Consider the following 27,882-nt stretch of genomic DNA (forward strand, 5'->3'; position numbering starts at 1 on the left):
TTACCCATTCCCCTCTCCTAATTTATGGGCATTCAGATAGTAATCTGCCTTCCTGTTTTTGCTACCAAAGTGGATAACCTCACATTTATCCACATTATACTGCATCTGCCATGCATTTGCCCACTCACTCAACTTGTCCAAATCACACTAAAGGATCTCTGTATACTCCTCACAGCTCACCGTCCTACCCAGCTTTGTGTCACGTGCAAATTTAGAGATATTACATTTAGTTCCCTCATCTAAATCATTAATATATACTGTGAATAGCTGGGATCCCAGCCCTGATCCCTGCGGCTACTGCCTACCATTTTGAAAAAGACCTGTTTATTCCTACTTTTTGTTACCGGTCTTCCAACCAGTTTTCTATCCATCTCAATACACTACCCTCAATCCCATGCACATTAATTTTATACACATTTTAATCTCTTAGTGGGACTTTGTCAAAAGCCTCTGAAAGTCCAAAGAAACCACATCCACTCGCTCCCCCTCATCAACTCTACTAGTTACATCTTTGAAGAATTCCAGTAGTTTATCAAGTATGATTTCCCTTTTTTAGATCCATGCTGACCATGTCTGATTCTGCACTGTTTTCCAAGTGCTCTGTTCTAACATCCTTGTTAATGGATTCTATAATATTCCCCACTATCGACGTCAGGCTGACTGGTCTATAATTCCGTGTTTTCTCTCTGCCTCCCTTTTTAAATGGTGGGGTTACATTAGACACCTTCCAATCCATAGGAACTGTTCCAGAGTCTATTGAATCTTGGGAGATGACCACCAATGCACCCACTACTTCACAGGACACTTCCTTAAGTACTCTGGGATGTAGATTATCAGGCCCTGGGGATTTACTGGCCTTCAATCCCTTCAATTTCCGCAGCACCATTTTTTCTACTAATACTGATTTCCTTCAGTTCCTCCCTCTCACTAAATCCTGTATTCCCTAACATTTCTGGTACCTTATTTATGTCCTCTTTTATGAGGACAGAACCAAAGTATGCATTCAGTTGGTCAGTTATTTCTTTGTTCTCCATTATAAATTCCCCTGTTTCTGACTGTAAGGGACCTACATTTGTCTTCACCAGTCGTTTACTCCTCACATACCTAGAGAAACTTTTACAGTCAGTTTTTATGTTGCCCTCAAGCTCACTCTCATACTCTATTTCCCCTTTCTTAATCAATCCCTTGGTACTCCTTTGCTGAATTCTAAACTTCTTCCAATCCTCAGGTTTGTTGTTTTCTTGGCCAGTTTGTGTGCCTTTCCCTTGGATGTAATACTGTCTTTAATTTCCCTTGTAAGTCATTGTTTAATCACCATTCCAGTTTTACTTAAAGTTAAAGTCACTAGTAAGGCTTACATTAACACTGCAATGAGGTTACTGTGAAATTCCTTTTGCGCCAGACAAGAATAAACAATTATTGCAGTTCACCCATAAGCATCTTGAATGTTTGCTGTTGTCTATCCACAGTCATCCCTTTAAGTTTGCCAATCCATCATAGCCAACTTGCGCCTCATATCATTGTAGTTTCCTTTATTAAAATTCAGGACCCTCGTCTCAGAATCAACTATGTCACTCTCCAGCTTGATGATAATTTCTATCATGTTATGATCACTCATCCCCAAGGGGCCTTGTACAGCTAGATTGTCAACGATTTCCTTCTCATTACACAGTACTCGGTCCAGAATGGCCTGCTCTCTGGTTGTTTCCTCAACGTAATGGTCCACAAAACCAAGCCAGACACACTCCAGGAATTCCTCCTGTATGGTATTGTGACTAATTTGATTTGCCCAATCTATGTGCAGATTAAAATCACCCATAATTACAGATGTTCCTTCATTGCATGCATCTCTAATTTCCTGTTTAATGTGATTGCCAACATCACCACTACAGTTTGGGGGTAGTAGTACAACCTCTAATATTTTGGCCCTTGGTGTTTCTTAGCTCTACCCATATAGATTCCACATTGTCAGAGCTAATATCCTTCCTCGGTATGGTATTAGTTTCTTCTTTAACCAGCAATGTAACTCCACCATCTTTACATTTTTGTCTGTCCTTCCTAAATGCTCAATACCCATGGATGTTCAGTTCCCATCCCTGGCCACTGTGCAGCCATGTCTCCATAATGCGAACCATATCATGCCCATTTACATCTATTTGCGTGATTAATTTATCCACTTTATTGCGAATGCTCTGCAAATTAAGGCACAAAGCCTGAAGGCTTGTCTTTTTAACATCCCCACTATTTTTCACTAAGGCACTGTTTGAATCTGGCCTTTGGTTTCTCTGCTAATTACTTTTCTTATTCTTCTTTTTGTCTTTGGTTTGATCCTTGATGCCCCCTCATCTTACTCCTTGAAAAGGTTCCCTCCCCCTGACATTTTAGTTTAAACCCTCCTCAACCACATTAGAAAATACTCCCCCCAGGACATCAGTCCCGGTCCTGCCCAAGTGTAACCTGTTTAGTTTGGACAGGTCCCACCTCCCCCAGAATCGGTCCCAATACCCCAGGAATCTGAAACCCTCCCCTCACACCATCGCTTCAACCACATATTCATCATATATATCCTGCTATTTCTACTCTGACTAGCACGTGGCACCGGTAGTAATCCTGAAATTACTACCTTTGAGGTCCAACTTCTCAACTTTCTTCCAAACTCCTGATATTCTGCTTTGAGAACCTCATCCCTTTTTTACCTGTCATTGGTACCGACGTATACCGTGACCACTGGCTCTTCACTCTCCCCCTTCCCTTCCAGAGTGTCCTGTCTCAACCCATCTGATGCTAAAACACTCATTTTTGCATTTGTTACCTTCAAATTTAAAAATCCAATGCCCTATTGGCTGATCTCGTGTCATTCATACATTGCAAACATAACGTAATTCAAATCTTTGCTAGCTGTGTACTGTATCCCACACCAATTCACATTCACTAATCAGCCCTGTTCTCATTAACCTTCACTGGCTATTCAAGGCCTCAAATTTAAAAATTTATCCTTGATATTAGATCCCTCTATGGTTTCATCCTTCCTTTTTCTGTAATGTTCTCCAGCCAAAGAGCCCTCCAAAGATTCAGTGCTTTTCCAGTTCTGGCCTCCTGTGCATTCCCCTTCCCTTCAAACCACAATTTATGGCCGTGCCATAAACAGCTGAGGCCATAAACCCGGGAATTTCCTGCTGAAACATTAGTCACCCGCTCTCCCATACCGCCTGCTCTCCCACCCCGCCCGCTCTCCCACCCCGCCCGCTCTCCCACCCCGCCCGCTCTCCCATCCCGCCTGCTCTCCCACCCCGCCCGCTCTCCCACCCCGCCCGCTCTCCCACCCCGCCCGCTCTCCCACCCCGCCCGCTCTCCCACCCCGCCCGCTCTCCCACCCCGCCCGCTCTCCCACCCCACCCACTCTCCCACCCCGCCCGCTCTCCCACCCCGCCCGCTCTCCCACCCCGCCCGCTCCCCCACCCCGCCCGCTCTCCCACCCCGCCCGCTCTCCCATCCCGCCCGCTCTCCCACCCCGCCCGCTCTCCCATCCCGCCCGCTCTCCCACCCCGCCCGCTCTCCCACCCCGCCCGCTCTCCCACCCCGCTCGCTCTCCCACCCCGCCCGCTCCCCCACCTCGCCCGCTCCCCCACCCCGCCCGCTCCCCCACCTCGCCCGCTCCCCCACCCCGTCCGCTCCCCCACCCCGCCCGCTCTCCCACCCCGCCCACTCTCCCACCCCGCCCGCTCCCCCACCCCACCCGTTCTCCCACCCCGCCCGCTCCCCCACCCCGCCCGCTCTCCCACCCCGCCCGCTCTCCCACCCCGCCCGCTCCCCCACCCCGCCCGCTCCCCCACCCCGCCCGCTCTCCCACCCCGCCCGCTCTCCCACCCCGCCTGCTCCCCACCCCGCCCGCTCTCCCACCCCGCCCGCTCTCCCACCCCGCCCACTCTCCCACCCCGCCCGCTTTCTCACCCCACCCGCTCTCCCACCCCGCCTGCTCTCCCACCCCGCCCGCTCTCTCACCCCATCCGCTCTCCCACCCCGCCCGCTCTCCCATCTTGCCCGCTCTCCCACCCCGCCCGCTCTCCCATCTTGCCCGCTCTCCCACCCCGCCCGCTCTCCCACCCCACTTGGTCTCCATCTCCACCTTTAAGACCATCCTTACAATATACTTTGTACGTTCTTTATTCATCGCCTCCTCACATGTCCTTCTCTGACTCTGAATCCATTTTTCTGATTATATTTCCATGAATCCCGATCAAACTTTTTTTATATTAAAGATGCTACCTAAATGCAAGGGAAGTCTTGTGGCTCAGTGGGTAGCAACGCTGCGTCTTGTTAGGGAACAGATCAAAACACCACGGTATATTATAAAGTTAACCCAATCTCCAACTATTTTTGATTTTGTGAGTATTACTGTGAGCTACTGTTTTGCTCCAGGTGTGATTCTACTGGCCCATGAAGAAGTTTTTATTCACACAAGCTTTATTTAGCAAATACAGTTTAATTATAATAAACAAAATTAGCATACCTTTTACTAATTGAAATACATGACAAGGTATAATTCTGAACTGCCAGCTATCTCTATTAGTTCTAATTAAGCAACATCCCCATAGACATAAACTCTCGTTCAGATTCAGTTAGCAAAACATACAGGTTTATGTGAGTTGCCAGTCCACCAGCCTTTTAACCCCTCTGGACAGAGGAAGAGAGAGAGAGAGACCTGTCTTCTGATTCTCAGATAGCAGCCTTCAGAGAAAGATCTGTCCTCAAACGGCAGAACTCCAGCGAGTAACCCGTCCTCAAATAGGAGAATTCCAAAGAGGGAGAGAGAAAAAACACCTCTTGCCTTTTGCAGACCTCTGGAGAGAGATTGCAATGTTCTATCATGTCCCAGACTTCAATTTCCAGAGAGAGGGAGAGAGAAAGAGCTGTTCCTTTCAAATTCAAATAGCAACTGCCTGCTTTCCTCTCAGTAAACCTAGTTCTACCCGTTCACATGACTTACTTCTTGTCAGTTGATCTAATTAAACAGTACTCTGAAACCCCAGGGGAAAATCCGAAAAATAACAAAAATGCATTTGCTCAGATTAAAACAAATACCCCATTAGCTCGGAGCAATTATTCTTCTGCATTTTCAGCATGTGGGCTGCTGTTTGGAGACAATCAGCACCAGAATCAGAGCTGACGTATAAAGTTTAAAAGTTTATTTATTAGTGTCACAAGTAAGGCTTACATTAGCACTGCAGTGAAGTTACTGTGAAAATCCCCTAGTCACTACACTTCGGCACCAGTTCGAGTAAACAGAGGGAGAATTTAGCACGGCCAATGCACCTAACCAGCAGGTCTTTCAGACTGTGGGAGGAAACCGGAGCACCCAGAAGAAACCCACGCAGACACGGGGAGAACGTGCAAACTCTGCACAGACAGTGACCCAAGCTGGGAATTGAACCTGTGCCCCTAGTGCTGTGAGGCAGCAATGCTAACCACTGTGCCACCATGCCACCCTTCACAAGAACCATGACACAAATACATTTTTTAAAGGCACATATTTTCACAGTTTGAACCGGAGGCCCTGAGTTCAAGAGCTTGATGGCCTCAGAAGCTGCATTCCTGACCAAACCATTTTATTACCAATTTGTAAATCCTTCCCATACAGCTATGGCAGGTGGTAAGAGTGGGAGTGGTTCCTGGTTGGCCATGCATGATGTAGAGTGCCAACTGTAGCTATAGCTTCTGGTAGCAGGCAAGCAACCTGTCCCAGGAGAAACTAACTATGAAAACATATATAGGCACATGCTTTGTCTGCCTCATGTATCACTACACAAGGAAAAGTGTCTAAGAACATAAGAAATAGGAGCAGGAGTAGGCCATCTAGCCCCTCAAGCCTGCTCCGCCATTCAATAAGATCATGGCTGATCTGATAGTGGGTTCAGTTCCACTTACCCGCCCGCTCCCCATAACCCTTAATTCCCTTAATGGTTAAAAATCTATCTGTGACTTAAACACATTTAATGAGGTAGTCTCTGCTGCTTCATTGGGCAGAGAATTCCAAAACTTCACTACCATCTGGGAGAAGAAGTTCCTCCTCAACTCTGTTCTAAATTGACTCCCCTGTATTTTGAGGCAATGCCCCCTAGTTCTTGTTTCCATTGTAAGTGAAAATAACCTCGCTGCCTCTACCCTGTCTAGCCCCTTCATTATCTTATATGTCTCTATAAGATATCCCCTCAACCTTCTAAACTCCAATGAGTACAGGCCCAGTCTACTCAATCTCTCCTCATAAGCTAACCCTCATAAGCTAAGCTATCTAGATACAAGCTATTGTTGTTGTATTTAACCATCTGGGTCTTAATCCAAAGATTCCTTAACCCCTAACTTAGAACTTATAACAGCAGTCCCAAAGTGTATACCGATGATAAAGGCAAGCTGAGAGAACACAGTTTTCATAAAATTTATTTGATTTGATAGACAATCCATTAGGTACAAATATGTCTCATAAAATTACTTACAGTTGATCAGTTTTTAAAAACTTATCAGCACATTATGAATAGCTGGTAGTATTTGGACAAAAATTAAATCTTCCACATTTAGAATGTGTTTGCCATGGAACTGACTCTGGTGCTTGTCCTATGAGTGTTCTTCCTTTACTCCTGCCAATTTCCTCAAGGGGTGAATCGCCATGGGGTAACATTACACCCATTGTCATACTCTGAATAATTCAAAGTGTAAATGTTGATGGACGTTTGATTGGCCATCATAAACAGGACAAATCAAAAGCCCAAAGTAATTCTCATCTGTCATCCATATGAGCGTCATGATGTGGAGATGCCGGCGTTGGACTGGAGTAAACACACCAGGTTAAAGTCCAACAGGTTTATTTGGTAGCAAAAGCCACTAGCTTTTGGAGCGCTGCTCCTTTGTCAGGTAAGTCACTGACTTACCTGACGTTGTGAGACTGGTGGTGTGAGACTTCTCACTGTGTTTATCCATATGAGCACCAGGCAAGAGTGTTCTCTTCCTGTCGCGAAACACTTCAGCGGTCACGGGCATTCAGCCTCTGATCTTCGGGTAAGCGTTCTCCAAGGCGGCCTTCACGACACAGGACAGCGCAGAGTCGCTGAGCAGAGACTGATAGCCAAGTTCCGCACACATGAGGACGGCCTCAACCGGGATCTTGGGTTCATGTCACACTATCTGTAACCCCCACAACTTGCCTGGACTTGCAAAATCTCACTAACTGTCCTGTCTGGAGACAATACACATCTCTTTAACCTGTGCTTAATACTCTCTCCACTCACATTGTCTGTACCTTTAAGACTTGATTACCTGTAAAGACTCGCATTCCAATCATTATTTTGTAAATTGTGTTTGTGTCTTTATATGCCCTGTTTGTGAACAGAACTCCCACTCACCTGACGAAGGGGCAGCGCTCCAAAAGCTAGTGGCTTTTGCTACCAAATAAACCTGTTGGACTTCAACCTGGTGTTGTGAGACTTCTTACTGTGTTTACCCCAGTCCAACGCCGGCATCGCCACATCATACCCCACTAGTTACAGCCTGCCAATGTAAGAATGAGCCATTTATTCCTACTCTCTGTTTTCTGCTTACTAACCAATTCTTAATCCATGCCAGTGTATTATGACATCCCATGTTCTTTAATTTTGCTAGCCAACCATCTGTCGGGGATTTTTTCAAAAGCCTTCTGAAAATCCACATCCCTTTATCAATTATTTGGCATCTTATAGAGTCATAGAGGTTTACAGCATAGAAAAAGACCCTTCGGCCCAACTTGTCCATGCCTCCCTTTTCTCTTATCCACTAAGCTAGTCCCAATTGCCCGCATTTGGCCTATATCCCTCTATACCCATTTACCCATGTAACTGTCTAAATGCTTTTTAAAAGACAAAATTGTACCCGCCTCTACTACTATCTCTGGCAGCTCGTTCCAGACACTCACCACCCTCTGTGTGAAAACATTGTCCCTCTGGACCCTTTTGTATCTCTCCCCTCTCACCTTAAACCTCTGCCTTTTAGTTTTAGACTATTGATTGGTTTAAGTGAGTCCAGGGTCAGAGGAGGATATAACAGACCTCCTCAACTTGGACTCTTTACTTTGTTTAATAATTCCTTTTGTAGCCAAGAGATTAATCACATTCCTCCTGAAATTTACCCCGATGAATGCATATAGGATTGGGTTAATGCAGCTGTGCAAAAATCCCAAGGTTTGAGTTGCAGACAGAGCTCTGTCAATATGATTCTGCCTGTCACAAGTTTCGTCAATGAGTTTGCTCCTCATTAGCATGTCGATGAGCACAGTAATATTGTATGGCAGCCAACAGATGAGAAAAGCCAGCACCACTGCTATGATGACTTTCATGGCTTCCTGTTTCCGGAATCCCTTTGTCTGACACAGTTTCCAGATCATCATACTGTAGCAGAAGATCATGACAGCCAGTGGGATGAGGAATCCAATTAACTTCCACCAAAACTTGGTGATTGCTTTCCATGTTTCAACTGATTCACCACTGAATATTTCCATACAGATTGTTATGCTGGACCTAGGTGGAGTATATATGCCTTTGTACATATTTGGTAAAGACAGAAGAATGGCCATGAACCAGACAGCAATACAGGCCAGCTTAGTTAAAAATAATTTCTTCCACATGTATGTCTGTGTAGAGTGGACAATGGACAGATAGCGATCGACACTGATGCAAGCCAGTAGCAGTATCCCACTGTAAAAGTTAACTTCCTGTAACAAGCTGATGATCTTACACATGGCATCACCAAACACCCAGCCAGATATGGCATCCACTGCCCAAAAAGGCAAAGTCACGGCAAAAAGCAGATCGGCCACTGCCAGATGAAGCAGGTAGATATCTGTGGATGATATCGTGCGTCGATTGTAAAGCATGACAATGATTACAACCATGTTCCCTGCTGTAGCAAAGAAACAAACCAGGCAATAGACAACAGCAATTGCTGTGTTGATCCAATTGTCAAGGATCACAGTGATACAGGGTTTTACGTTGGAATCAGCCAAATAGTAGTCTTCGTCAGTGTAATTTTCAAACAAATTGTCAAAGTCTATCTCATCGTTGATGCTGGCTTGGGTGGACATTTCTGAAAGATACAAAAATAAATCTGGAATTGAGATAAGCCAACATATAAATGAATTGCTGTCATCATGGCCTTATATCCTCGCTCGTTATAATAAAAATCAGGGGAATAGCAGAAGCTCTGACCACGATTATTTAATCCTTAACTATGCAATATATATCTATATATATATGTTTTGGGATTGGAGAATACAAAGTATAACACCTTTCTTCAATAACAGAGAAAGGAATTAACTTCATAGAATCCCACCTGATCTATACATCTTTGGATACTAAGGGGCAATTTAGCACAGCCAATCCACCGAACCTGCACATCTTTGCAGTGTGGGAGGAAACTGGAGCACCCGGAGGAAACCTGCACAGCTACCCAAGGCTGGAATCGAACTTGGGTCCCTGGTGCTGTGAACAGCAGTGTTAACCACGAAACAAGTTAGTCTTAGGGTGGCACAGTGGCACAGTGGTTAGCGCTGCTGCCTCACAGCGCCAAGGACCTGGGTTCAATTCTGGCCTCGGGTGACTGCGTGGAGGTTGCACATTCTCCCTGTGTCTGCGTGGGTTTCCTCCGGGTGCTCTGGTTTCCTCCCACACTCCAAAGATGTCCGGGTTAGTTTGATTGATCATGCTAAATTGGCCCTTAGTGGCAGGAGGATAAGCAAAGGTAAATATGTGGGGTTACGGGAATAGGGCCTGGGTGGGATTGTGGTCAGTGCAGACTTAATGGGCCGAATGGCCTCCTTCTGCACTGTAGGGATTCTATGTCTGATGGAAAACACTTTGAATATATAATTTGAAGTACTTTGAAGATTTTGAAAGACGTGTTGTTCATAAATAGCCAATGTGGACTTGTCCTATATCGGAGGATTTATGATATAGTAATTAACTGATTGGATAGATGAAGGAAGTGTACTATATGGATCTGAATTTAACCCTCCTTCCCTCCTCCTGGTGGCTTTTGAAGCAGGGGAAGCGTGAAATTGTATGGATAGGATTCCCTCCTACATGCCATTTGCTCTGACCCACTCATGATTTTATGGTAGGGCAGAACATAATAAGAACATAAGAAATAGGAGCAGGAGTAGGCCATCTAACCCCTCGAGCCTGCCCCGCCATTCAATAAGATCATGGCTGATTTGATAGTCGTTTAGCTCCACTTACCCACCCGCCCCCCATAACCCTTAATTCCCTTATTGATCAGAAATCTATCTACCTGTGACTTGAACATATTTAACGAGGTAGCCTCCACTGTTTCAATGGGCAGAGAATTCCAGAGATTCACTACCCTCTGAGAGAAAAAGTTCCTCCTCAACTCTGTCCTAAACTGACTCCCCCTTATTTTGAGGCAGTGTCCTCTCGTTCTTGTTTCCTTTCTAAGTGGAAAGAATCTCTCTGCCTCTACCCTGTCTCGCCCCTTCATTATCTTGTATGTCTCTATAAGATCTCCCCTCAGCCTTCTAAACTCCAATGAGTACAGGCCCAATCTACTCAATCTCTCCTCATAAGCTAACCCCCTCATCTCCGGTATCAACCTGGTGAACCTTCTCTGTACTCCCTCCAAGGCCAATACATCCTTCCGCAAATAAGGGGACCAAAATTGCACACAGTACTCCAGTTGCGGCCTCACCAGTACCCTGTACAGTTGCAGCAAGACCTCCCTGCTTTTATACTCCATCCCCTTCGCGATAAAGGCCAACATTCCATTTGCCTTCTTGATCACCTGCTGCACCTGCAAACTGAGTTTTTGCGATTCATGCACAAGGACCTCCAGGTCCCTCTGCACAGTAGCATGTTGTAATTTTTCAACATTTAAATAATAGTCCATTTTACTCTTATTCCTTCCAAAGTGGATAACCTCACACTTGTCAATGTTATACTCCATCTGCCAGATCCTTGCCCACTCACTTAACCTATCCAAATCTCTCTGCAGACTTTCCACATCCTCCACGCAATTCGCTTTCCCACTCATCTGTGTATCATCCGCAAACTTTGTTACCCTACACTCGGTCCCCTCCTCCAGATCGTCTATGTATATGGTAAACAGTTGAGGCCCCAGCACCGATCCTTGTGGCACGCCACGAGTCACCAACTGCCAACCAGAAAAGCACCCATTTATTCCAACTCTCTGCTTCCTGTTAGATAACCAATCCTCAATCCACCTAACACTTTACCCCCAACTCCGTGTACCCTAATCTACTGCAGCAACCTTTTGTGAGGCACCTTATCGAACGCCTTCTGGAAATCCAAAAACACCACATCCACCTGTTCCCCTCTGTCAACTGCACTCGTTACATGTTCATAGAAATCCAGTAAGTTCGTCAAACACGACTTTCCCTTCATGAATCCATGCTGCGTCTGCTTGATCGAACCATTTTTTTCCAGGTGTCCTGCTATTTCTTCTTTAATGATGGATTCCAGCAATTTCCCAACTACGGACGTTAAGCTAACCGGCCTGTAGTTACCTGCCTTTTGTCTACCTCCTTTGTTAAACAGTGGCGTCACATTAGCTGTTTTCCAATCAGCCGGCACTTCCCCAGAGTCCAGTGAATTTTGATAAATTACAACCAACGCATCCGCTATTACTTCTGCCATTTCTTTCAGTTCCCTGGGATGCATTCCATCCGGGCCCGGGGACATGACTACCTTTAGTCCCATTAGCCGACCAAGCACTACCTCTTTAGTAATAGTAATTGTTTTAAGGACCTCACCCCCTACAGTCCCACGACCATCAATTTTCGATAAGCTATTTGTGTCCTCTACCATGAAGACCGACACAAAAAACTTGTTTCAGGCCTCGGCCATTTCCTCATTTCCCATTATTAAATCCCCTTCTCGTCTTCTAAGGGTCCAACATTTACTTTAGCTACTCTTTTCCTTTTTATATATTTGTAAAAACTTTTACTATCAGTTTTTATATTTTGTGCTAGGCAGGACCTTGAATAGGAAGTTAGCTCTTGCCCCAATTGAGGGCCTTTAATGACCATTTAAGGGCCTTTTCCTGCCCAATATTAGTTTTCAGGCTGGTGGGAGGTGGGAGGCACTTAGGTTTATTTTTGGGAGAATCCGGCCATAGAAAGTAGCTTAAATCTATGTGAATGGCAGACAACCACTTCCTGATTCAACTGTTGGAAGCTTTATAACTTTGAAATTACAATCAGGTCAACCATTATCAGACGAGTGGTCTATTCCTGCTCCAAGTTTATATATATAGTCTTATGTTTGTAAGAACAGGAACCTCAGACTTCCATTTAATTACCATGGAAATTGGAGAATCATTTGAGGTGGCAGGAATTTCACATCTGTTGGGTTAACTGAGGCAACAATGGGCCCAAGGAAGATACAAGGAAAAAGTAGGACAGCTAAAGGCAATGGACTAATCAGAGGAATTGAGACACAGCAAACATGTCAGGAAATTGAGGTCATGGATCACAAAGATAAAACAAAATTAAAACAGTACAAGCTGGGTCAAAATCCTGGAATTTCCTCTCTAACGGCATTGTGGCTCAACCCACAGCATGTGGACTGCAGCGATTCAAGAAGGCAGCTCACCACCACCATGCAGGCAGGGTGAGGTTGCTAATCAAAGAGGGTCTGGTGGACTGAAGTGCATTTGTTTCAATGCAAGTGCAACAGGTAAGGCAGATGAACTTAGAGCTTGGATTTGGGCGGCACGGTAGCACAGTGGTTAGCACTGCTGCTTCACAGCTCCAGGGTCCCGGGTTCGATTCCCGGCTCGGGTCACTGTCTGTGTGGAGTTTGCACATTCTCCTCGTGTCTGCGTGGGTTTCCTCCGGGTGCTCCGGTTTCCTCCCACAGTCCAAAGATGTGCGGGTTAGGTTGATTGGCCAGGTTATAAAAATTGCCCCTTAGAGTCCTGGGATGTGTAGGTTAGAGGGATTAGCGGGTAAAATATGTGGGGGTAGGGCCTGGGTGGGATTGTGGTCGGTGCAGACTCGATGGGCCAAATGGCCTTCTTCTGCACTGTAGGGTTTCTTTCTACCTATCTATCTAGGAACTGCGATGTTGTTGCCATTACAGAGACTTGGTTAAGGGAAGGACAGGATTGGCAGCTTAACATTCCAGGATACAGATGTTTCAGGCGGGATAGAGGGGGATGTAAAAGGGTTGGGGGATTTGCACTACTGGTTAAGGAGAATATCACAGCTGTACTCCGGGAGGACACCTCGGAGGGCTCATACAGCGAGACAATATAGGTAGAGCTCAGGAATAGGAAAGGTGTAGTCACAATGTTAGGGGTTTACTATAGGCCACCCAACTGCCAGCGGGAGATAGAGGAACAGATATGCAGGCAGATTTGGGCAAGGTGTAAAAGTAACAGGTTGTTTTGGTGGGAGATTTTAACTTCCCTTATGTTGACAGGGACTCACTTAGTGCTAGGGGTATGGATGGGGCAGAGTTTGTAGGGAGCATCCAGGAGGGCTTCTTGAAACAGTATGTTGATAATCCAACTAGGGAAGGGGCCATACTGGATCTATTGGGGAATGAGCCCGGCCAGGTGGTCGATGTTTCAGTAGAGGAGCAGTTCGGGAACAGTTACCGCAATTCAGTAAGCTTTAAGGTACTGATGGATAAAGAGAAGTGTAGTCCTCAGGTTAAGGTGCTAAACTGGGGGAAGGCTAATTACAACAATATTAGACAGGAACTGAAGAATGTAGACTGGGGGCAGATGTTTGAGGGCAAATCAACATGTGGCATGTGGGAGGCTTTCAAGAATAGGTTGACAGGGATTCAGGACTGACACATTCCTGTAAGAATGAAGGATAAGTATGGCAAGTTTTGGGAACCTTGGATAATGAGAGATATTGTGAGCCTAATCAAAGAGAAAAAGGAAGCATTTGTCAAAGCTTGGAGGCTGGGAGCACACGAAGCAAGTGTGGAATACAAGGAAAGTAGAAAGAAACTTAAGCAAGGAGTAAGGAGGGCTAAAAGGGGTCGCGAAAAAGCATTGACCAGCAGGATTAAGGAAAATCCCAAGGCTTTTTATACATACATAAAGAGCAAGAGAGTAGCCAGGGAGAGGGTTGGCCCAATCAAGGACAAGGGAGGGAATCTATGCGTGGAGCCAGAGGAAATGGGCGAGGTATTAAATGAGTACTTTGCGTCAGTATTCACCAAAGAGAAGGACTTGGTGGATGATGAGTCTGGGAAAGGATGTGTAGATAGTTTGAGTCATGTTGAGATCAAAAAGGAGGAGGTATTGGGGTTCTTGAGGAACATTAAGGTAGACAAGTCCCCAGGGCCTGATGGGATTTACCCCAGAATACTGAGAGAGGCAAGGGAGGAAATTGCTGGGGCCTTGAGAGAAATCTTTATATTCTCACTGGCTACAGGGGAGGTCTCAGAGGATTGGAGAATAGCCAATGTTGTTCCATTGTTTAAGAAGGGTAGCAAGAATAATCCAGGTAATTACAGGCCTGTGAGCCTCACATCAGTGGTAGGGAAATTATTGGAGAGGGTTCTTCGAGACAGGATTTATTCCCACTTGGAAATAAGTGGACGTATTAGTGAGAGGCAACATGGTTCTGTGAAGGGGAGGTCGTGTCTCACAAACGTGATCGAGTTTTTTGAGGAAGTGACGAAGATGATTGATGAGGGTAGGGCAGTGGATGTTGTCTACATGGACTTCAGTAAGGCCTTTGACAAGGTCCCTCATGGCAGATTGGTGCAGAAGGTGAAGTCGCATGGGATCAGAGGTGAGCTGGCAAGGTGGATACAAAACTGGCTCGGTCAAAGAAGACAGGGTAGCAGTGGAAGGGTGTGTTTCTGAATGGAGGGCTGTGACAAGTGGCATTCCTCAGGGATCAGTGATGGGACCTTTGCTGTTTGTAATATATATAAATGATTTGGAGGAAAATGTAACTAGTTTGATTAGTAAGTTTGCGGATGACACAAAGGTTGGTGGATTTGCGGATAGCGATGAGGACCATCAGAGGATACAGCAGGATATAGATCAGTTGGAGACTTGGGCGGAGAGATGGCAGATGGAGTTTAATCCGAAGAAATGTGAGATAATGCATTTTGGAAGGTCTAATACAGGTCAGAAATATATAGTAAATTGCAGAACCCTTAAGAGTATTGATAGGCAAAGGGATCTGGGTGTACAGGTACACAGGTCACTGAAAGTGGCAATGCAGGTAGAGAAGGTAGCCAAGGAGGCATACAGCATGCTTGCCTTCATCGGCCGGGGCATTGAGTTTAAAAATTGGCAAGTCATGTTGCAGCTTTATAGAACCTTAGTTAGGCCGCACTTGGAATATTGTGTTCAATTCTGGTCGCCACACTACCAGAAGGATGTGGAGGCTTTGGAGAGGATACAGAAAAGATTTACCAGGATGTTGCCTGGTATGGAGGGCATTAGCTATGAGGAGAGGATGGAGAAACTTGGTTTATTCTCACTGGAACGATGGAGGTTGACGGGTGACCTGATAGAAGTCTACAAGATTATGAGAGGCATGGATGGAGTGGATAGTCAGAAGCTTTTTCCCAGAGTGGAAGAGTCAATTACTAGGGGGCACAGGTTTAAGGTACGAGGGGCAAGATTTAAAGGAGATGTACGAGGCAGATTTTTTACACAGAGAGTAGTCGATGCCTGGAACTCGTTGCCAGGGGAGGTAGTGGAAGCGGATACAGTAGTGACCTCTAAGGGGCATCTTGACAAATACATGAATAAGATGGGAATGGAGGGATATAGTCTCCAGAAGGGTAGGAGGTTTTAGTTAGGTCGGGCAGCATGGTCAGTGCAGGCTTGGAGGGCCGAAGGGCCTGTTCCTGTGCTGTAATTTTCTTTGTTCTTTGTTCTTTGTTCTCAAGGGCAACTAGGGATGGGCAATAAATACTGGCCAGCCAGCGACACCAATGTCCCACGAATGAATAAAAAAACTTATTTCAAGGGATAGGATAAAGTGAATCAACATCAGTCAGTGAGCGAGGTTATTTATTCATTGCAAGTTCATATCAAATCAGTTGAGATCAGGTATGTCCAACAATTTCCTCAACATGATTTGCACTGCTGTTGCACATTAGGCGGAAGATTCACTGAAGTTTCCTGTGTATGTTCCTGTGTAAGTTTCATTGCGTCTTGGAAGTGCAGCAGAGAGGGAGAGATTCGCGAGAGGAGTGCTGCGGGTAAGCGCTGTTATTTTTTAACTTACTTTTTCGCGGGTTTTTTCTTTAAAAATATCTAAACCCGGAAGTGGTCGCGCAGGGAGGTCTGGGAGAGAGAGATTTTTTTTTTTCCCCAATAAATTGGAACAGAGAGGAATCCCGATACTCTACACTTGTAGAGTATCCCACCCTCCCTCCTCCTCTAACCTAAAAAAAAAGACCCAGTGAGAGCAGGGCTTTGGAGAAAACAGGAGGAGGAAAGGTAAGTTTAAAATTTTCATTCACTTTTTTTTTCCCTGTGTGTTTAAAGGGGCAATTATGAGTGTGAGGCCAGTATGTTGTTCCCAATGTAGGATGTGGGAGGTCCTGGAGGCTCCTAGCCTCCCGGACGACCATATCTGTGCTGGGTGTGTTGAGCTGCGGTTCCTAAGGGAACATGTTAGGGAACTGGAATTGCAGCTCGAGGACCTTCGCCGGGTTAGGGATAGTGAGGAGGTCATTGACAGGAGCTATCGGCAGGTGGTCACACCGGGACCACGGGAGGAGGGTAACTGGGTAACAGTGAGGAAGGAGAAAGCTCGGTTGATGGTGAGCACCCCGGTGGATGTGCCCCTTAACAATAAGTACTCCTGTCTGAGTACTACTGGGGTGGACAGCCCACCTGGGGGAAGCAGCGGTGGCAGTGTCTCTGGAGCTGAGCCTGGCCCAGTAGTGCAAAAGGGTAAGGAAAGGAGGGTAGTGCTAATTGGGGACTCTACGGTGAGGGGGTCAGATAGGCGTTTTTGCGGACACAGACGGGACTCTCGGATGGTGGTTTGCCTCCCTGGTGCAGGGGTCCGGGATGTCTCTGGTCGAGTCCCAGAAATCCTGAAGGGGGAGGGAGAGGAGCCGAAGGTCGTGATGCATATAGGTACTGCTGACATAGGTAGGAAGAGGGAAGGGGTCATGAAAAGAGAATATAGGGAGTTAGGTAGACAGCTGAGAAAGAGGAATGCAAAGGTAGTAATCTCGGGATTGCTGCCTGTGCCGCGGGAGAGTGAGAACAGGAATCGGTGGAGAATGAATGCGTGGCTGAGGGACTGGAGCAAGGGACAAGGATTTGGGTACTTGGATCATTGGGACCTCTTTAGGGGCAGGTGTGACCTGTTTAAAAAAGACGGGTGGCACTTGAATCCCAGGGGGACCAATATCCTGGCGGGAAGGTTGGCTAAGGCTACTGGAGAGACTTTAAACTAGAAAGGTTGGGGGGAGGGAATCGAAATGAGGGGACTGAGAGCGAGGAGGTTAGCTCGCAAATAGATAAGGAATGTAGACAGGGTAAGAGGGAGGTTAGACGAGTGATGGAGAAGGGAAGTGCTCAGGCTGAAGGTCTGAGATGTGTCTATTTTAATGCCAGGAGTGTAGTGAATAAAGTGGATGAGCTTAGAGCGTGGATTGCTGCTTCGAATTGTGATGTGGTGGCCATTACGGAGACTTGGATGTCTCAGGGACAGGACTGGGTGCTTCAGGTGCCGGGTTTTAGATGTTTCAGGAAGGACAGGGAGGGAGGCAAGAGAGGGGGGGGAGTGGCACTGTTGATCAGGGATAGTGTCACGGCTGTAGAGAAGGTGGACGCCGTGGAGGGATTGACTACGGAGTCTCTGTGGGTGGAGGTTAGGAACAGGAAGGGGTCGGTAACTTTGCTGGGTGTTTTCTATAGGCCGCCCAATAGTAACAGAGATGTTGAGGAGCAGATGGGGAAACAGATCCTGGAGAGATGTAGGAATAACAGAGTTGTCGTGATGGGAGATTTTAATTTCCCAAACATAGATTGGAATATCCCTAGGGCTAGGGGTTTGGATGGAGAGGAGTTTGTTAGGTGTGTCCAGGAGAGTTTCCTGACACAGTATGTGGATAAGCCTACTAGAGGAGAGGCTGTACTTGATCTGGTGCTGGCTAATGAACCTGGGCAGGTGGAGGATCTCTCGGTGGGTGAGCATCTTGGGGATAGCGATCATAATTCTATCTCCTTCACGATAGCATTGGAAAGAGATAGGATCAGGCAGGCTAGGAAAGTGTTTCTCTGGAGTAAAGGGAAATACAGTGTCATCAGGGAGGAAATTAGACGGGTAAATTGGAAGGAGGCATTCTTGGGGAAAAGTACCGAAGGAAAGTGGAGGATTTTCAAGGAATGTTTGTCTGGAGCTCTGCATGACAACGTTCCGATGAGACAGGGGGGTGTTGGTAGGGTACGGGAACCGTGGTGCACGAAGGTTGTGATGAACCTGGTGAATAAGAAAAGAGAGGCGTACAGAAGGTTCAGAGAGCTAGGAGGTGTTAAGGATTTAGAGGAGTATACGGGATGTAGGAAGGAGCTTAAGAAGGAAATTAGGAGAGCGAGAAGGGGTCATGAGAAGGCCTTGGCGGGTAAGATTAAGGAGAATCCCAAGGCTTTCTACAAATATGTCAAGGGTAAAAGGATGAGATGTGAAGGCATAGGACCCTTAAAAGGTGAAGGGGGAAAAGTTTGTGCGGAACCGTTAGAAATGGCGGAGCTGCTTAATGAATACTTTACCTCGGTATTCACGGTGGAAAGGGATCTGGGTGGTTGTACTGCTGGTTTGCGGTGGACAGAAAGGATCGAGCATGTGGACATTAAGAAAGAGGATGTGTTGGAACTATTGAATGGCATCAAGGTTGGTAAGTCGCCGGGACCGGATGGGATGTACCCCAGGTTACTGTGGGAGGCGAGGGAGGAGATTGCGGAGCCTTTGGCGATGATCTTTGCATCGTCGATGGAGACAGGAGAGGTTCCGGAGGATTGGAGGATTGCAGATGTGGTCCCTATATTCAAGAAAGGGAACAGGGACAGCCCGGGAAATTACCGACCGGTGAGTCTAACCTCAGTGGTTGGTAAGTTGATGGAGAGGATCCTGAGAGACAGGATTTATGATCATCTAGAGAAGTTTAGTATGATCAAAAGTAGTCAGCACGGCTTTGTCAAGGGCAGGTCGTGCCTTACGAGCCTGGTTGAGTTCTTTGAAAATGTGACCAAACACATTGACGAAGGAAGAGCGGTGGATGTGGTCTATATGGACTTCAGCAAGGCGTTCGATAAGGTCCCCCATGCAAGACTTCTTGAGAAAGTGAGAGGGCATGGGATCCAAGGGGCTGTTGCCTTGTGGATCCAGAACTGGCTTGCCTGCAGAAGGCAGAGAGTGGCTGTGGAGGGGTCTTTCTCTGCATGGAGGTCAGTGACCAGTGGAGTGCCCCAGGGATCTGTTCTGGGACCCTTGCTGTTTGTCATTTTCATAAATGACCTGGATGAGGAAGTGGAGGGATGGGTTGGTAAGTTTGCTGACGACACCAAGGTAGGTGGTGTTGTGGATAGTTTGGAGGGATGTCAGAAGTTGCAGCGAGACATAGATAGAATGCAAGACTGGGCGGAGAAGTGGCAGATGGACTTCAACCCGGATAAGTGTGTGGTGATCCATTTTGGCAGATCCAATGGGATGAAGCAGCAGTATAATATGAAGGGTACCATTCTTAGCAGTGTAGAGGATCAGAAGGACCTTGGGGTCCGGGTCCATAGGACTCTTAAATCGGCCTCGCAGGTGGAGGATGCGGTCAAGAAGGCGTACGGCGTACTGGCCTTCATTAATCGAGGGATTGAGTTTAGGAGTCGGGAGATAATGCTGCAGCTTTATAGGACCCTGGTTAGACCCCACTTGGAGTACTGCGCGCAGTTCTGGTCACCTCATTACAGGAAAGATGTTGAAGCCATTGAAAGGGTGCAGAGGAGATTTACAAGGATGTTGCCTGGATTGGGGGGCATGCCTTATGAGGATAGGTTGAGGGAGCTTGGTCTCTTCTCCCTGGAGAGACGAAGGATGAGAGGTGACCTGATAGAGGTTTACAAGATGTTGAGAGGTCTGGATAGGGTAGACTCTCAGAGGCTATTTCCAAGGGCTGAAATGGTTGCTACGAGAGGACACAGGTTTAAGGTGCTGGGGGGTAGGTACAGAGGAGATGTCAGGGGTAAGTTTTTCACTCAGAGGGTGGTGGGTGAGTGGAATAGGCTGACGTCGGTGGTGGTGGAGGCAAACTCGTTGGGGTCTTTTAAGAGACTTCTGGATGAGTACATGGGATTTAATGGGATTGAGGGCTATAGATAGGCCTAGAGGTGGGGATGTGATCGGCGCAACTTGTGGGCCGAAGGGCCTGTTTGTGCTGTGGCTTTCTATGTTCTATGTTCTATGTTTATTTGCATCATTGATTGATATATTGATGAAAAACTTGTGGAAAACAAGTGGAAACAATTGGGCCTCGAGAAAATTTCTGTGCAATTTCTTTAAGAGTTGTTCCACTGCACTCTTCAACAGCAGGCTGAGAAACAAGCAATTAATTCAAAAACTGGCTCCCTCTTTCATTTTTCTCTGAATTTACCGCAATGCATGTCTCATCACAAGACCAAAAGACAAAGGAGCAGAATTAGGCCACTTGTCCATAGAACCATAGAAAATTACAGCTCAGAAACAGGCCTTTTGGCCCTTCCTGTCTGTGCCGAACCATTTTTTGCCTAGTCCCACTGACCTGCACTTGGACCATATCCCTCCACACCCCTCTCATCCATGAACCCATCCAAGTTTTTCTTAAATGTTAAATGTTAAAAGCATTTACCACTTTATTCCGCAGCTCATTCCACACTCCCACCACTCTCTGCGTGAAGAAGCCCTCCCTAATATTCCCTTTAAACTTTTCTCCTTTCACCCTTAACCCATGTCCTCTGGTTTTTTTCTCCCCTAGCCTCAGTGGAAAAAGCCTGCTTGCATTCACTCTATCTATACCCATCAAAATCTTATACACCTCTATCAAATCTCCCCTCATTCTTCTACGCTCCAGGGAATAAAGTCCCAACCTAGTCAATCTCTCTCTGTAACTCAGCTTCTCAAGTCCCAGCAACATCCTTGTGAACCTTCTCTGCACTCTTTCAATCTTATTTACATCCTTCCTGTAACTAGGTGACCAAAACTGTACATAATACTCTAAATTCGGCCTCACCAATGCCTTATATAACCTTACCATAACACTCCAACTTTTATACTCGATACTCCGATTTATGAAGGCCAATGTACCAAAGGCACTCTTTACGACCCTATCCACCTGTGACGTCACTTTTAGGGAATTCTGTACCTGTATTCCCAGACCCCTCTGTTCAACTGCACTCTTCAGAGTCCTACCATTTACCCTGTACGTTCTACTTTGGTTTGTCCTTCCAAAGTGCAATATCTCACACTTGTCTGCGTTCAATTCCATTTGCCATTTTTCAGCCCATTTTTCTAGTTGGTCCAAATCCCTCTGCAAGCTTTGAAAACCTTCCTCACTGTCCACGACACCTCCAATCTTTGTATCATCAGCAAATTTGCTGATCCAATTTACCACATTATCATCCAGATCATTGATATAGATGACAAACAACAATGGACCCAACACCGATCCCTGCGGTACACCACTAGCCACAGGCCTCCACTCAGAGAAGCAATCCTCCACAACCACTCTCTGGCTTCTTCCATTGAGCCAGCGTCTTATCCAATTTACTCCCTCCCCATGTATACCCAGCGACTGAACCTTCCTAACTAAACTCCTATGAGGGACCTTGTCAAAGGCCTTGCTGAAATCCAGGTAGACAACATCCATCGCCTTCCCTTCATCCACTTTCCTGGTAATCTCCTCGAAAAAAGCAGGGATGTCTTGATGCACCTGTACAGGGCATTGGTGAGGCCGCAGCTGGAATACTGTGTGCAGTATTGGTCCCCTTATATGAGGAAGGATATATTGGCATTGGAGGGAGTGCAGAGAAGGTTCACCAGGTTGATACCGGAGATGAGGGGTTTGGATTATGAGGAGAGGCTGAGGAGATTGGGTTTGTACTCGTTGGAGTTTAGAAGGATGAGGGGGGATCTTATGGAGACTTATAAGATAATGCGGGGGCTGGATAGGGTGGAGGCGGAGAGATTCTTTCCACTTAGTAAGGAAGTTAAAACTAGAGGACACAGCCTCAAAATAAAGGGGGGTCGGTTTAAGACAGAGTTGAGGAGGAACTTCTTCTCCCAGAGGGTGGTGAATCTCTGGAATTCTCTGCCCACTGAGGTGGTGGAGGCTACCTCGCTGAATATGTTTAAAGCGCGGATGGATGGATTCCTGAGCGGTAAGGGAATTAAGGGTTATGGGGATCAGGCGGGTAAGTGGTACTGATCCACGTCAGATCAGCCATGATCTTATTGAATGGCGGGGCAGGCTCGAGGGGCTAGATGGCCTACTCCTGCTCCTATTTCTTATGTTCTTATGTTCTTAAAAACTCTAATAGATTGGTCAAACATGACCTACCACGCACAAAGCCATGTTGACTCTCCCTAATAAGTCCCTGTCTATCCAAATATTTGTAGATCCTATCCCTTATCACACCTTCCAATAACTTGCCCACCACCGACGTCAAACTTACTGGCCTATAATTTCCCGGATTTCTTTTGGAACCTTTTTTAAACAACGGAACAACATGAGCCACCCTCCAATCATCCGGCACCTCCCCCATGAATACTGACATTTTAAATATGTCTGCCAGGGTCCCTGCAAGTTCAACACTAGCTTCCCTCAAGGTCCGTGGGAATACCCTGTCCGGTCCTGGGGATTTATCCACTCCGATTTGCCTCAAGACAGCAAGCACCTCCTCCCCTTTAATCTGTAAAGGTTCCATGACCTCCCTACCTGTTTGCCCTATTTCCGTAGACTCCATGCTCGTTTCCTCAGTCACTACGGATGCAAAAAAACCATTTAGTATCTCCCCCATCTCTTTTGGTTCCATACATGGTCTACCACTCTGGTCTTCAAGAGGACCAATTTTATCCCTCACTATCCTATTGCTCCTAACATACCTATAGAAGCTCTTTGGATTTTCCTTCACTCTGTCTGCAAAAGCAACCTCATGTCTTCTTTTAGCCCGGCTGATTTCCCTCTTGAGTAGCTTCTTGCACTTTTTATACTCCTCGAGCATCTGATCTGTTCCTTGCTGCCTGTACATTTCATACAACTCTCTCTTCCTCTTAATCGGTGTTACAATCTCCCTCGAGAACCAAGGTTCCTTATTCCTATTTACTTTACCTTTAATCCTGACAGGAACATACAAACTCTGCACTCTCAAAATTTCTCCTTTGAAGTCTCCCTTCAAGTCTGCTCCGCCAATCAATCATGGCTGATATTTTTCTCATCCCCATTCTCCTGTCTTTTCCCCATAACCTCTGATCCTCTTATTAATCAAGAACCTATCTATTTCTGACTTGAAGACACTCAATGACCTGGCCTCCACAGCCTTCTGCGGCAAAGAGTTCCACAGATTCACCACTCTCAGGCTGAAGAAGTTCCTCTTCATCTCTGTTTTAAAGGATCGTCCCTTCAGCCTGAGGTTGTGCCCTCTGGTTCCCGTTTTTCCTACTAATGGAAACATCCTCTCCACGCCCACTCAATTCAGGCCTCACAGTATCCTGTAAGTTTCAATAAGATCCCCCTCATCCTTCTAAACTCCAACGAGTACAGACCCAGAATTCTCAACTGTTCCACATGCAACACTATCATTATCTTGATAGCATTATGATCAGTCAAATGTCATGTGTACCCAGAGGACAGCAAGGGAAGGCTACAGTCAGACAAAAAGTGTAAAACCTCTCTAAGGAAAATTGCCAAGCATTGCTGGCAGGAATTGTAAACTCTCTAGTCTGCAATCCACCAAGCCAGCCTGTTACATCAATCAGAAACTGCTGGAGAGCCAAATCTGCAGTATTTTGCTTTTATGTAGGTATGTCAATCACACTGCCCAGAGGGAAGCGTCCTGCCACCAGACATGGAGAAAGGTGCCAAAAGAAGTCACACAAGTTGAACCCAAATATCAAGTTCACACACTCACCCTTTCAACAGTGGATTCTTCCACCCTCTTCACCCTTTTAAAGTCGCACTTACACAAATAAACATATTTTTGGAATACTGTATTGCTTCATGCCAAAATTGCAGTTTATTAAAAGTTAAATGTTACATACTCACGACCAAACATCAAGATCACAAAGGACAAAGTTACATACGTTACAACTCAACCTTCCAGATGATTCCCTTCCTTTCACGTGTTTTATATCTTTTGAATTACATTCGTTCACATGATCTTGATAAACCTTGTCGCAGTTTACACACCCATTATCTCAAAGTTCCTGGAGTTGAAGGCATATATCTCGAACTGATGTCCACGTTCTCACATTCAGGTGTTAGCTACAGATAACTTAGGCTCCAAATGTCAACAATTTGTGCACTAACCCAAAAAACATTCAGCTTGTGACCACCTGACAAACACGTCTTATAAAATGTATTCTGAGCCATACTTTCTAAACAAGCTATTGGTTAGAATACTGGCATAAAATGGAAACAAATATAAATGATTATTTTGCAAACACTTTTTTCAACAATTTCTCAAACTTAAAACCTAAGAAAACTATTTTTGTTGAGTGGCTCTAACACAGCAACTGGCACTATGGCTATTCAGTACATTTCAGAGCAATCACACATACATAAAATACAAAAACCTGCTTAAGGGCACATCCAACACCCTTTCCTTCACCACAGCAACTGTCCTGCGGATCTCCAAGATCTATCCTTCACACCCCCACACCTCTCATTTCTCCCATGTTATAGGCACCAATAGTGGGAACAAGATAAAGGAACTAAACTGCAAAGAAATTCCAGAATATAAAATCAGAGAAATATGGAAATATTTATTGTCATAGAGGGAGGGCATTAGATTATTAATAAAGGGGTACATAAATTACCCAAAAATAGATCAGGGAACAACAGCATAAGGGGAAAAGAGGTGGAGGAATCCTGAAATGTGTGCAGAAGATATTTCTTGACAAGTATGTATCCCTCCCATTGAAGGAGAAAGTAGTTATTTTTAATATCTTAATACAGTGGAGATTGGAGGCACGGTGGTCCAATAATTAGCATTGCTGTCTCACAGCGCCAGGGACCTGGGTTCAATTCCAGCCTTGGCTGGCTGTGTGGAGTTTGCATGTTCTCCCCACGACTGTGTGGGTTTTCTTCCCGTGCTCTGGTTTCCTCCCACAGTCCAAAGATGTTCAGGGTAGGTGGATTGGCCCAAGATTTGTGGGTTAGGGGATTAGTTAGCAGGATAAATACGTGGAGTTACAGGGATAGCACATGGATAAGATGCTCTGTCGGAGAGTTGGTGCAGAATCAATGGGCTGAATGGCCTCCTTCTGCTCTGTAGGTATTCTATGATCTTTTTATCGGAATGAAATGGGGCAAGTGGAGCATGTTGCATTGAGGAAATAGCAAATATATTACCACTAGGTGGGCGACATGGTGCCACAGTGGTTAGCACTCTTGCCTCACAGCTCCAGGGACCCGGGTTCGATTCCCAGTTTGGGTCACTGTCTGTGTGGAGTTTGCACGTTCTCCCTGTATCTGCCTGGGATTCCTCTGGGTGCTCCGGTTGCCTCCACAATCTGAAAGACGTGCTGGTTAGGTGCATTGACTCAAACAGGCACCGGTGTTTGGGGAATTTCACAGTAACTTCATTGCAGTGTTAACGTAAGCCTTACTTGTGACTAATAAATAAACTTTACTTTCACTTTACTAGGTTTAAAATAGTTATGAAAAATGCCAAGGAACAATCAAAGACAAAGATACTCAACTGGAAGAAGACTAAATGTAGTGAGTTGGATAAGGATTTGGTATAGGCTGATTTAAAACAGGAAATAGCAGATAAAACAGTAAATGAACAATGGGAGGGATTTAAAAAGCAGATAATTTGGGTGCAACTGAATTATTCTTTCAAAGAGGAAGCACAGACAAAATAGGCCAAAGGGCCTCATTCTGTGCCATGAAATTCCATGTTTCAGGGTAGAAACTGTTCAGCAAGTAACCCTGGTGAACAATTTGTGATGAATAATACAGAAATCAAAAGAATGTAATCAGAAGATAAACAAATAATACAGTGGAGATTGGTGTACAGCTCCTACAATGGAAAAACCTTGGCTTATTTCTGACCAGTTTGTATTGGATACAAACACAAAGAACCATTAGGGTAAAGCTACTTCATTCTGTTCATACCTAAGTGTTACACAGCACTGTTACTCAGTGATTTAGTTCTGCAACAGCTCTGTCCATTCATTTTTATTTATTTTGTTTGCAATCTTGCTAATTGATCAAAGTACTTCTGTTGCAAAGATTCTATATGGTGCTTGAAATCAGTCCCGATTCGGAAGAAGAGGACACAGATCTCTTAAAATGTGGCCTTCCACTTTGTTTAATGATTCCTCTTGTAGCCAAGAGTTTGAGCAGTTTGTTCCTGAATTTCACCCCGATGAATGCGTATAAGATCGGGTTGATGCAGCAATGCAGGAATCCCAAGCTTTGCGTTCCAAATAGAGCTCTGTCAATATGATTGCGCCTGTCACAAGTGTCAGCAATGAACCCACTCCTCATCAGTGTGTCGATGAACACAGTAATATTGTGTGGGAGCCAACAAATGAGAAAAGCCAGCACCACTGCTATGATCACCTTCATGGCTTTTTGCTTCTGGAATCCCTTCGTCTGACACAGTTGCTGAATTGTCATGCTGTAGCAGAAAATCATGAGAGCCAGTGGGATGAGGAACCCAATAATGTGCCGCATCAACCTGGTGGCTACTCTCCATGTTTCAGCCGATTCAGTACTGAATATCTCATAACACATCTTTCTATTGGAAGTGTGTGGCACGTATTCGCCTTTGTACAGAGTGGGTAATGATAGAATAATAGCCAGCACCCAAAGGGCAATACAAACTAACTTGATTAGAAATGGTCTCTTCTGTTTGTGAGTCTGTGTAGAGTAGACAATGGATAGATAACGATTGACACTGATACAAGCCAGTAGCAGAATCCCACTGTAAAAGTTAACTTCCTGTAACAAGCTGATGATCTTACACATGGCATCACCAAACACCCAGCCAGATATGGCATCCACTGCCCAAAAAGGCAAAGTCACTGCAAAAAGCAGATCGGCCACTGCCAGATGAAGCAGGTAGATATCTGTGAATATTATTGTGTGTCGATTGGAAAGTATGACAACCATTACAATCATGTTCCCTGTCACAGCGAGGAAACACACCAGGCTATAAACAACAGCCAGTGCCATGTTAATCCAATTGCCACCAATCGCAACGGTACAGGGGCTCGTGTCAACATCAAAGGAAGGATAATCTTCGGTGTAGTTGTAAAGGTAAGAATAATCTTCACTGGTGTCATTTCCAAACAAATCAAAATCATTTATGAACATCCTGATCAGCTCGTCCATTCCTGAAAGAAAAAAAATCAATTGAGAATAAAGCCAAGTTAAATATGAATTGTTTTGAAGAAATTCACAGCGGATATGTCAGTGAGGACTTATTGCAAACTCTTTAAATCCACAATCCTAAATATTGTTGGTGAGTATTTGGAAAGGAATGCAATGATCAAGTTTGGATTTGCCCTATTTGACTAATTAAATAGTCTCACAACACCAGGTTAAAGTCCAACAGGTTTATTTAGAAACACGAGTTTTCGGAGCACTGCTCTTTCATCAAGTAAGTGGAAAGGTAGGTTTCAGA

At 45.5% G+C, this 27,882-nt stretch overlaps 2 protein-coding genes across 8 annotated transcripts in view; both read right to left on the minus strand.

The window, feature by feature from the left end:
* Positions 1-24,479, minus strand: LOC144503453 (C-X-C chemokine receptor type 2-like). 6 transcript variants are annotated; one of them, XR_013499481.1, is made up of 3 exons: positions 24,291-24,351; positions 7,855-9,105; positions 1-12 (listed from the first exon to the last, which is right to left on the minus strand). XR_013499481.1 is itself a non-coding variant. In XM_078227782.1 (2 exons), the coding sequence occupies exon 2, from the start codon at positions 9,101-9,103 to the stop codon at positions 8,036-8,038; it is 1,068 nt and encodes a 355-aa protein (XP_078083908.1). In that variant the 5' UTR covers positions 9,104-9,105; positions 24,329-24,479; the 3' UTR covers positions 6,420-8,035. The 6 variants fall into 6 exon arrangements, 5 of the variants coding, with proteins under 5 accessions (XP_078083908.1, XP_078083907.1, XP_078083906.1 ...); XM_078227782.1 differs by lacking the exon at positions 1-12 and having other exon boundaries at positions 6,420-9,105; positions 24,329-24,479; XM_078227781.1 differs by lacking the exon at positions 1-12 and having other exon boundaries at positions 6,420-9,105; positions 24,287-24,385.
* Positions 24,291-27,882, minus strand: part of LOC144503452 (C-X-C chemokine receptor type 2-like) — a 28,345-nt gene continuing 24,753 nt past the window's right edge. The window contains exon 3 of one of the 2 annotated variants that reach the window (XM_078227778.1): positions 24,291-27,592. In XM_078227778.1, coding sequence (XP_078083904.1) covers positions 26,487-27,590 — 1,104 coding nt within the window. In that variant the 5' untranslated portion in view covers positions 27,591-27,592 and the 3' untranslated portion in view covers positions 24,291-26,486. The remainder of the gene's footprint in view (positions 27,593-27,882) is intronic. The other variant, XM_078227779.1, reaches the window with a different exon arrangement.

This window comes from Mustelus asterias, chromosome 14, assembly GCF_964213995.1.
Source record: "Mustelus asterias chromosome 14, sMusAst1.hap1.1, whole genome shotgun sequence".
Lineage (NCBI taxonomy): Eukaryota > Metazoa > Chordata > Chondrichthyes > Carcharhiniformes > Triakidae > Mustelus > Mustelus asterias.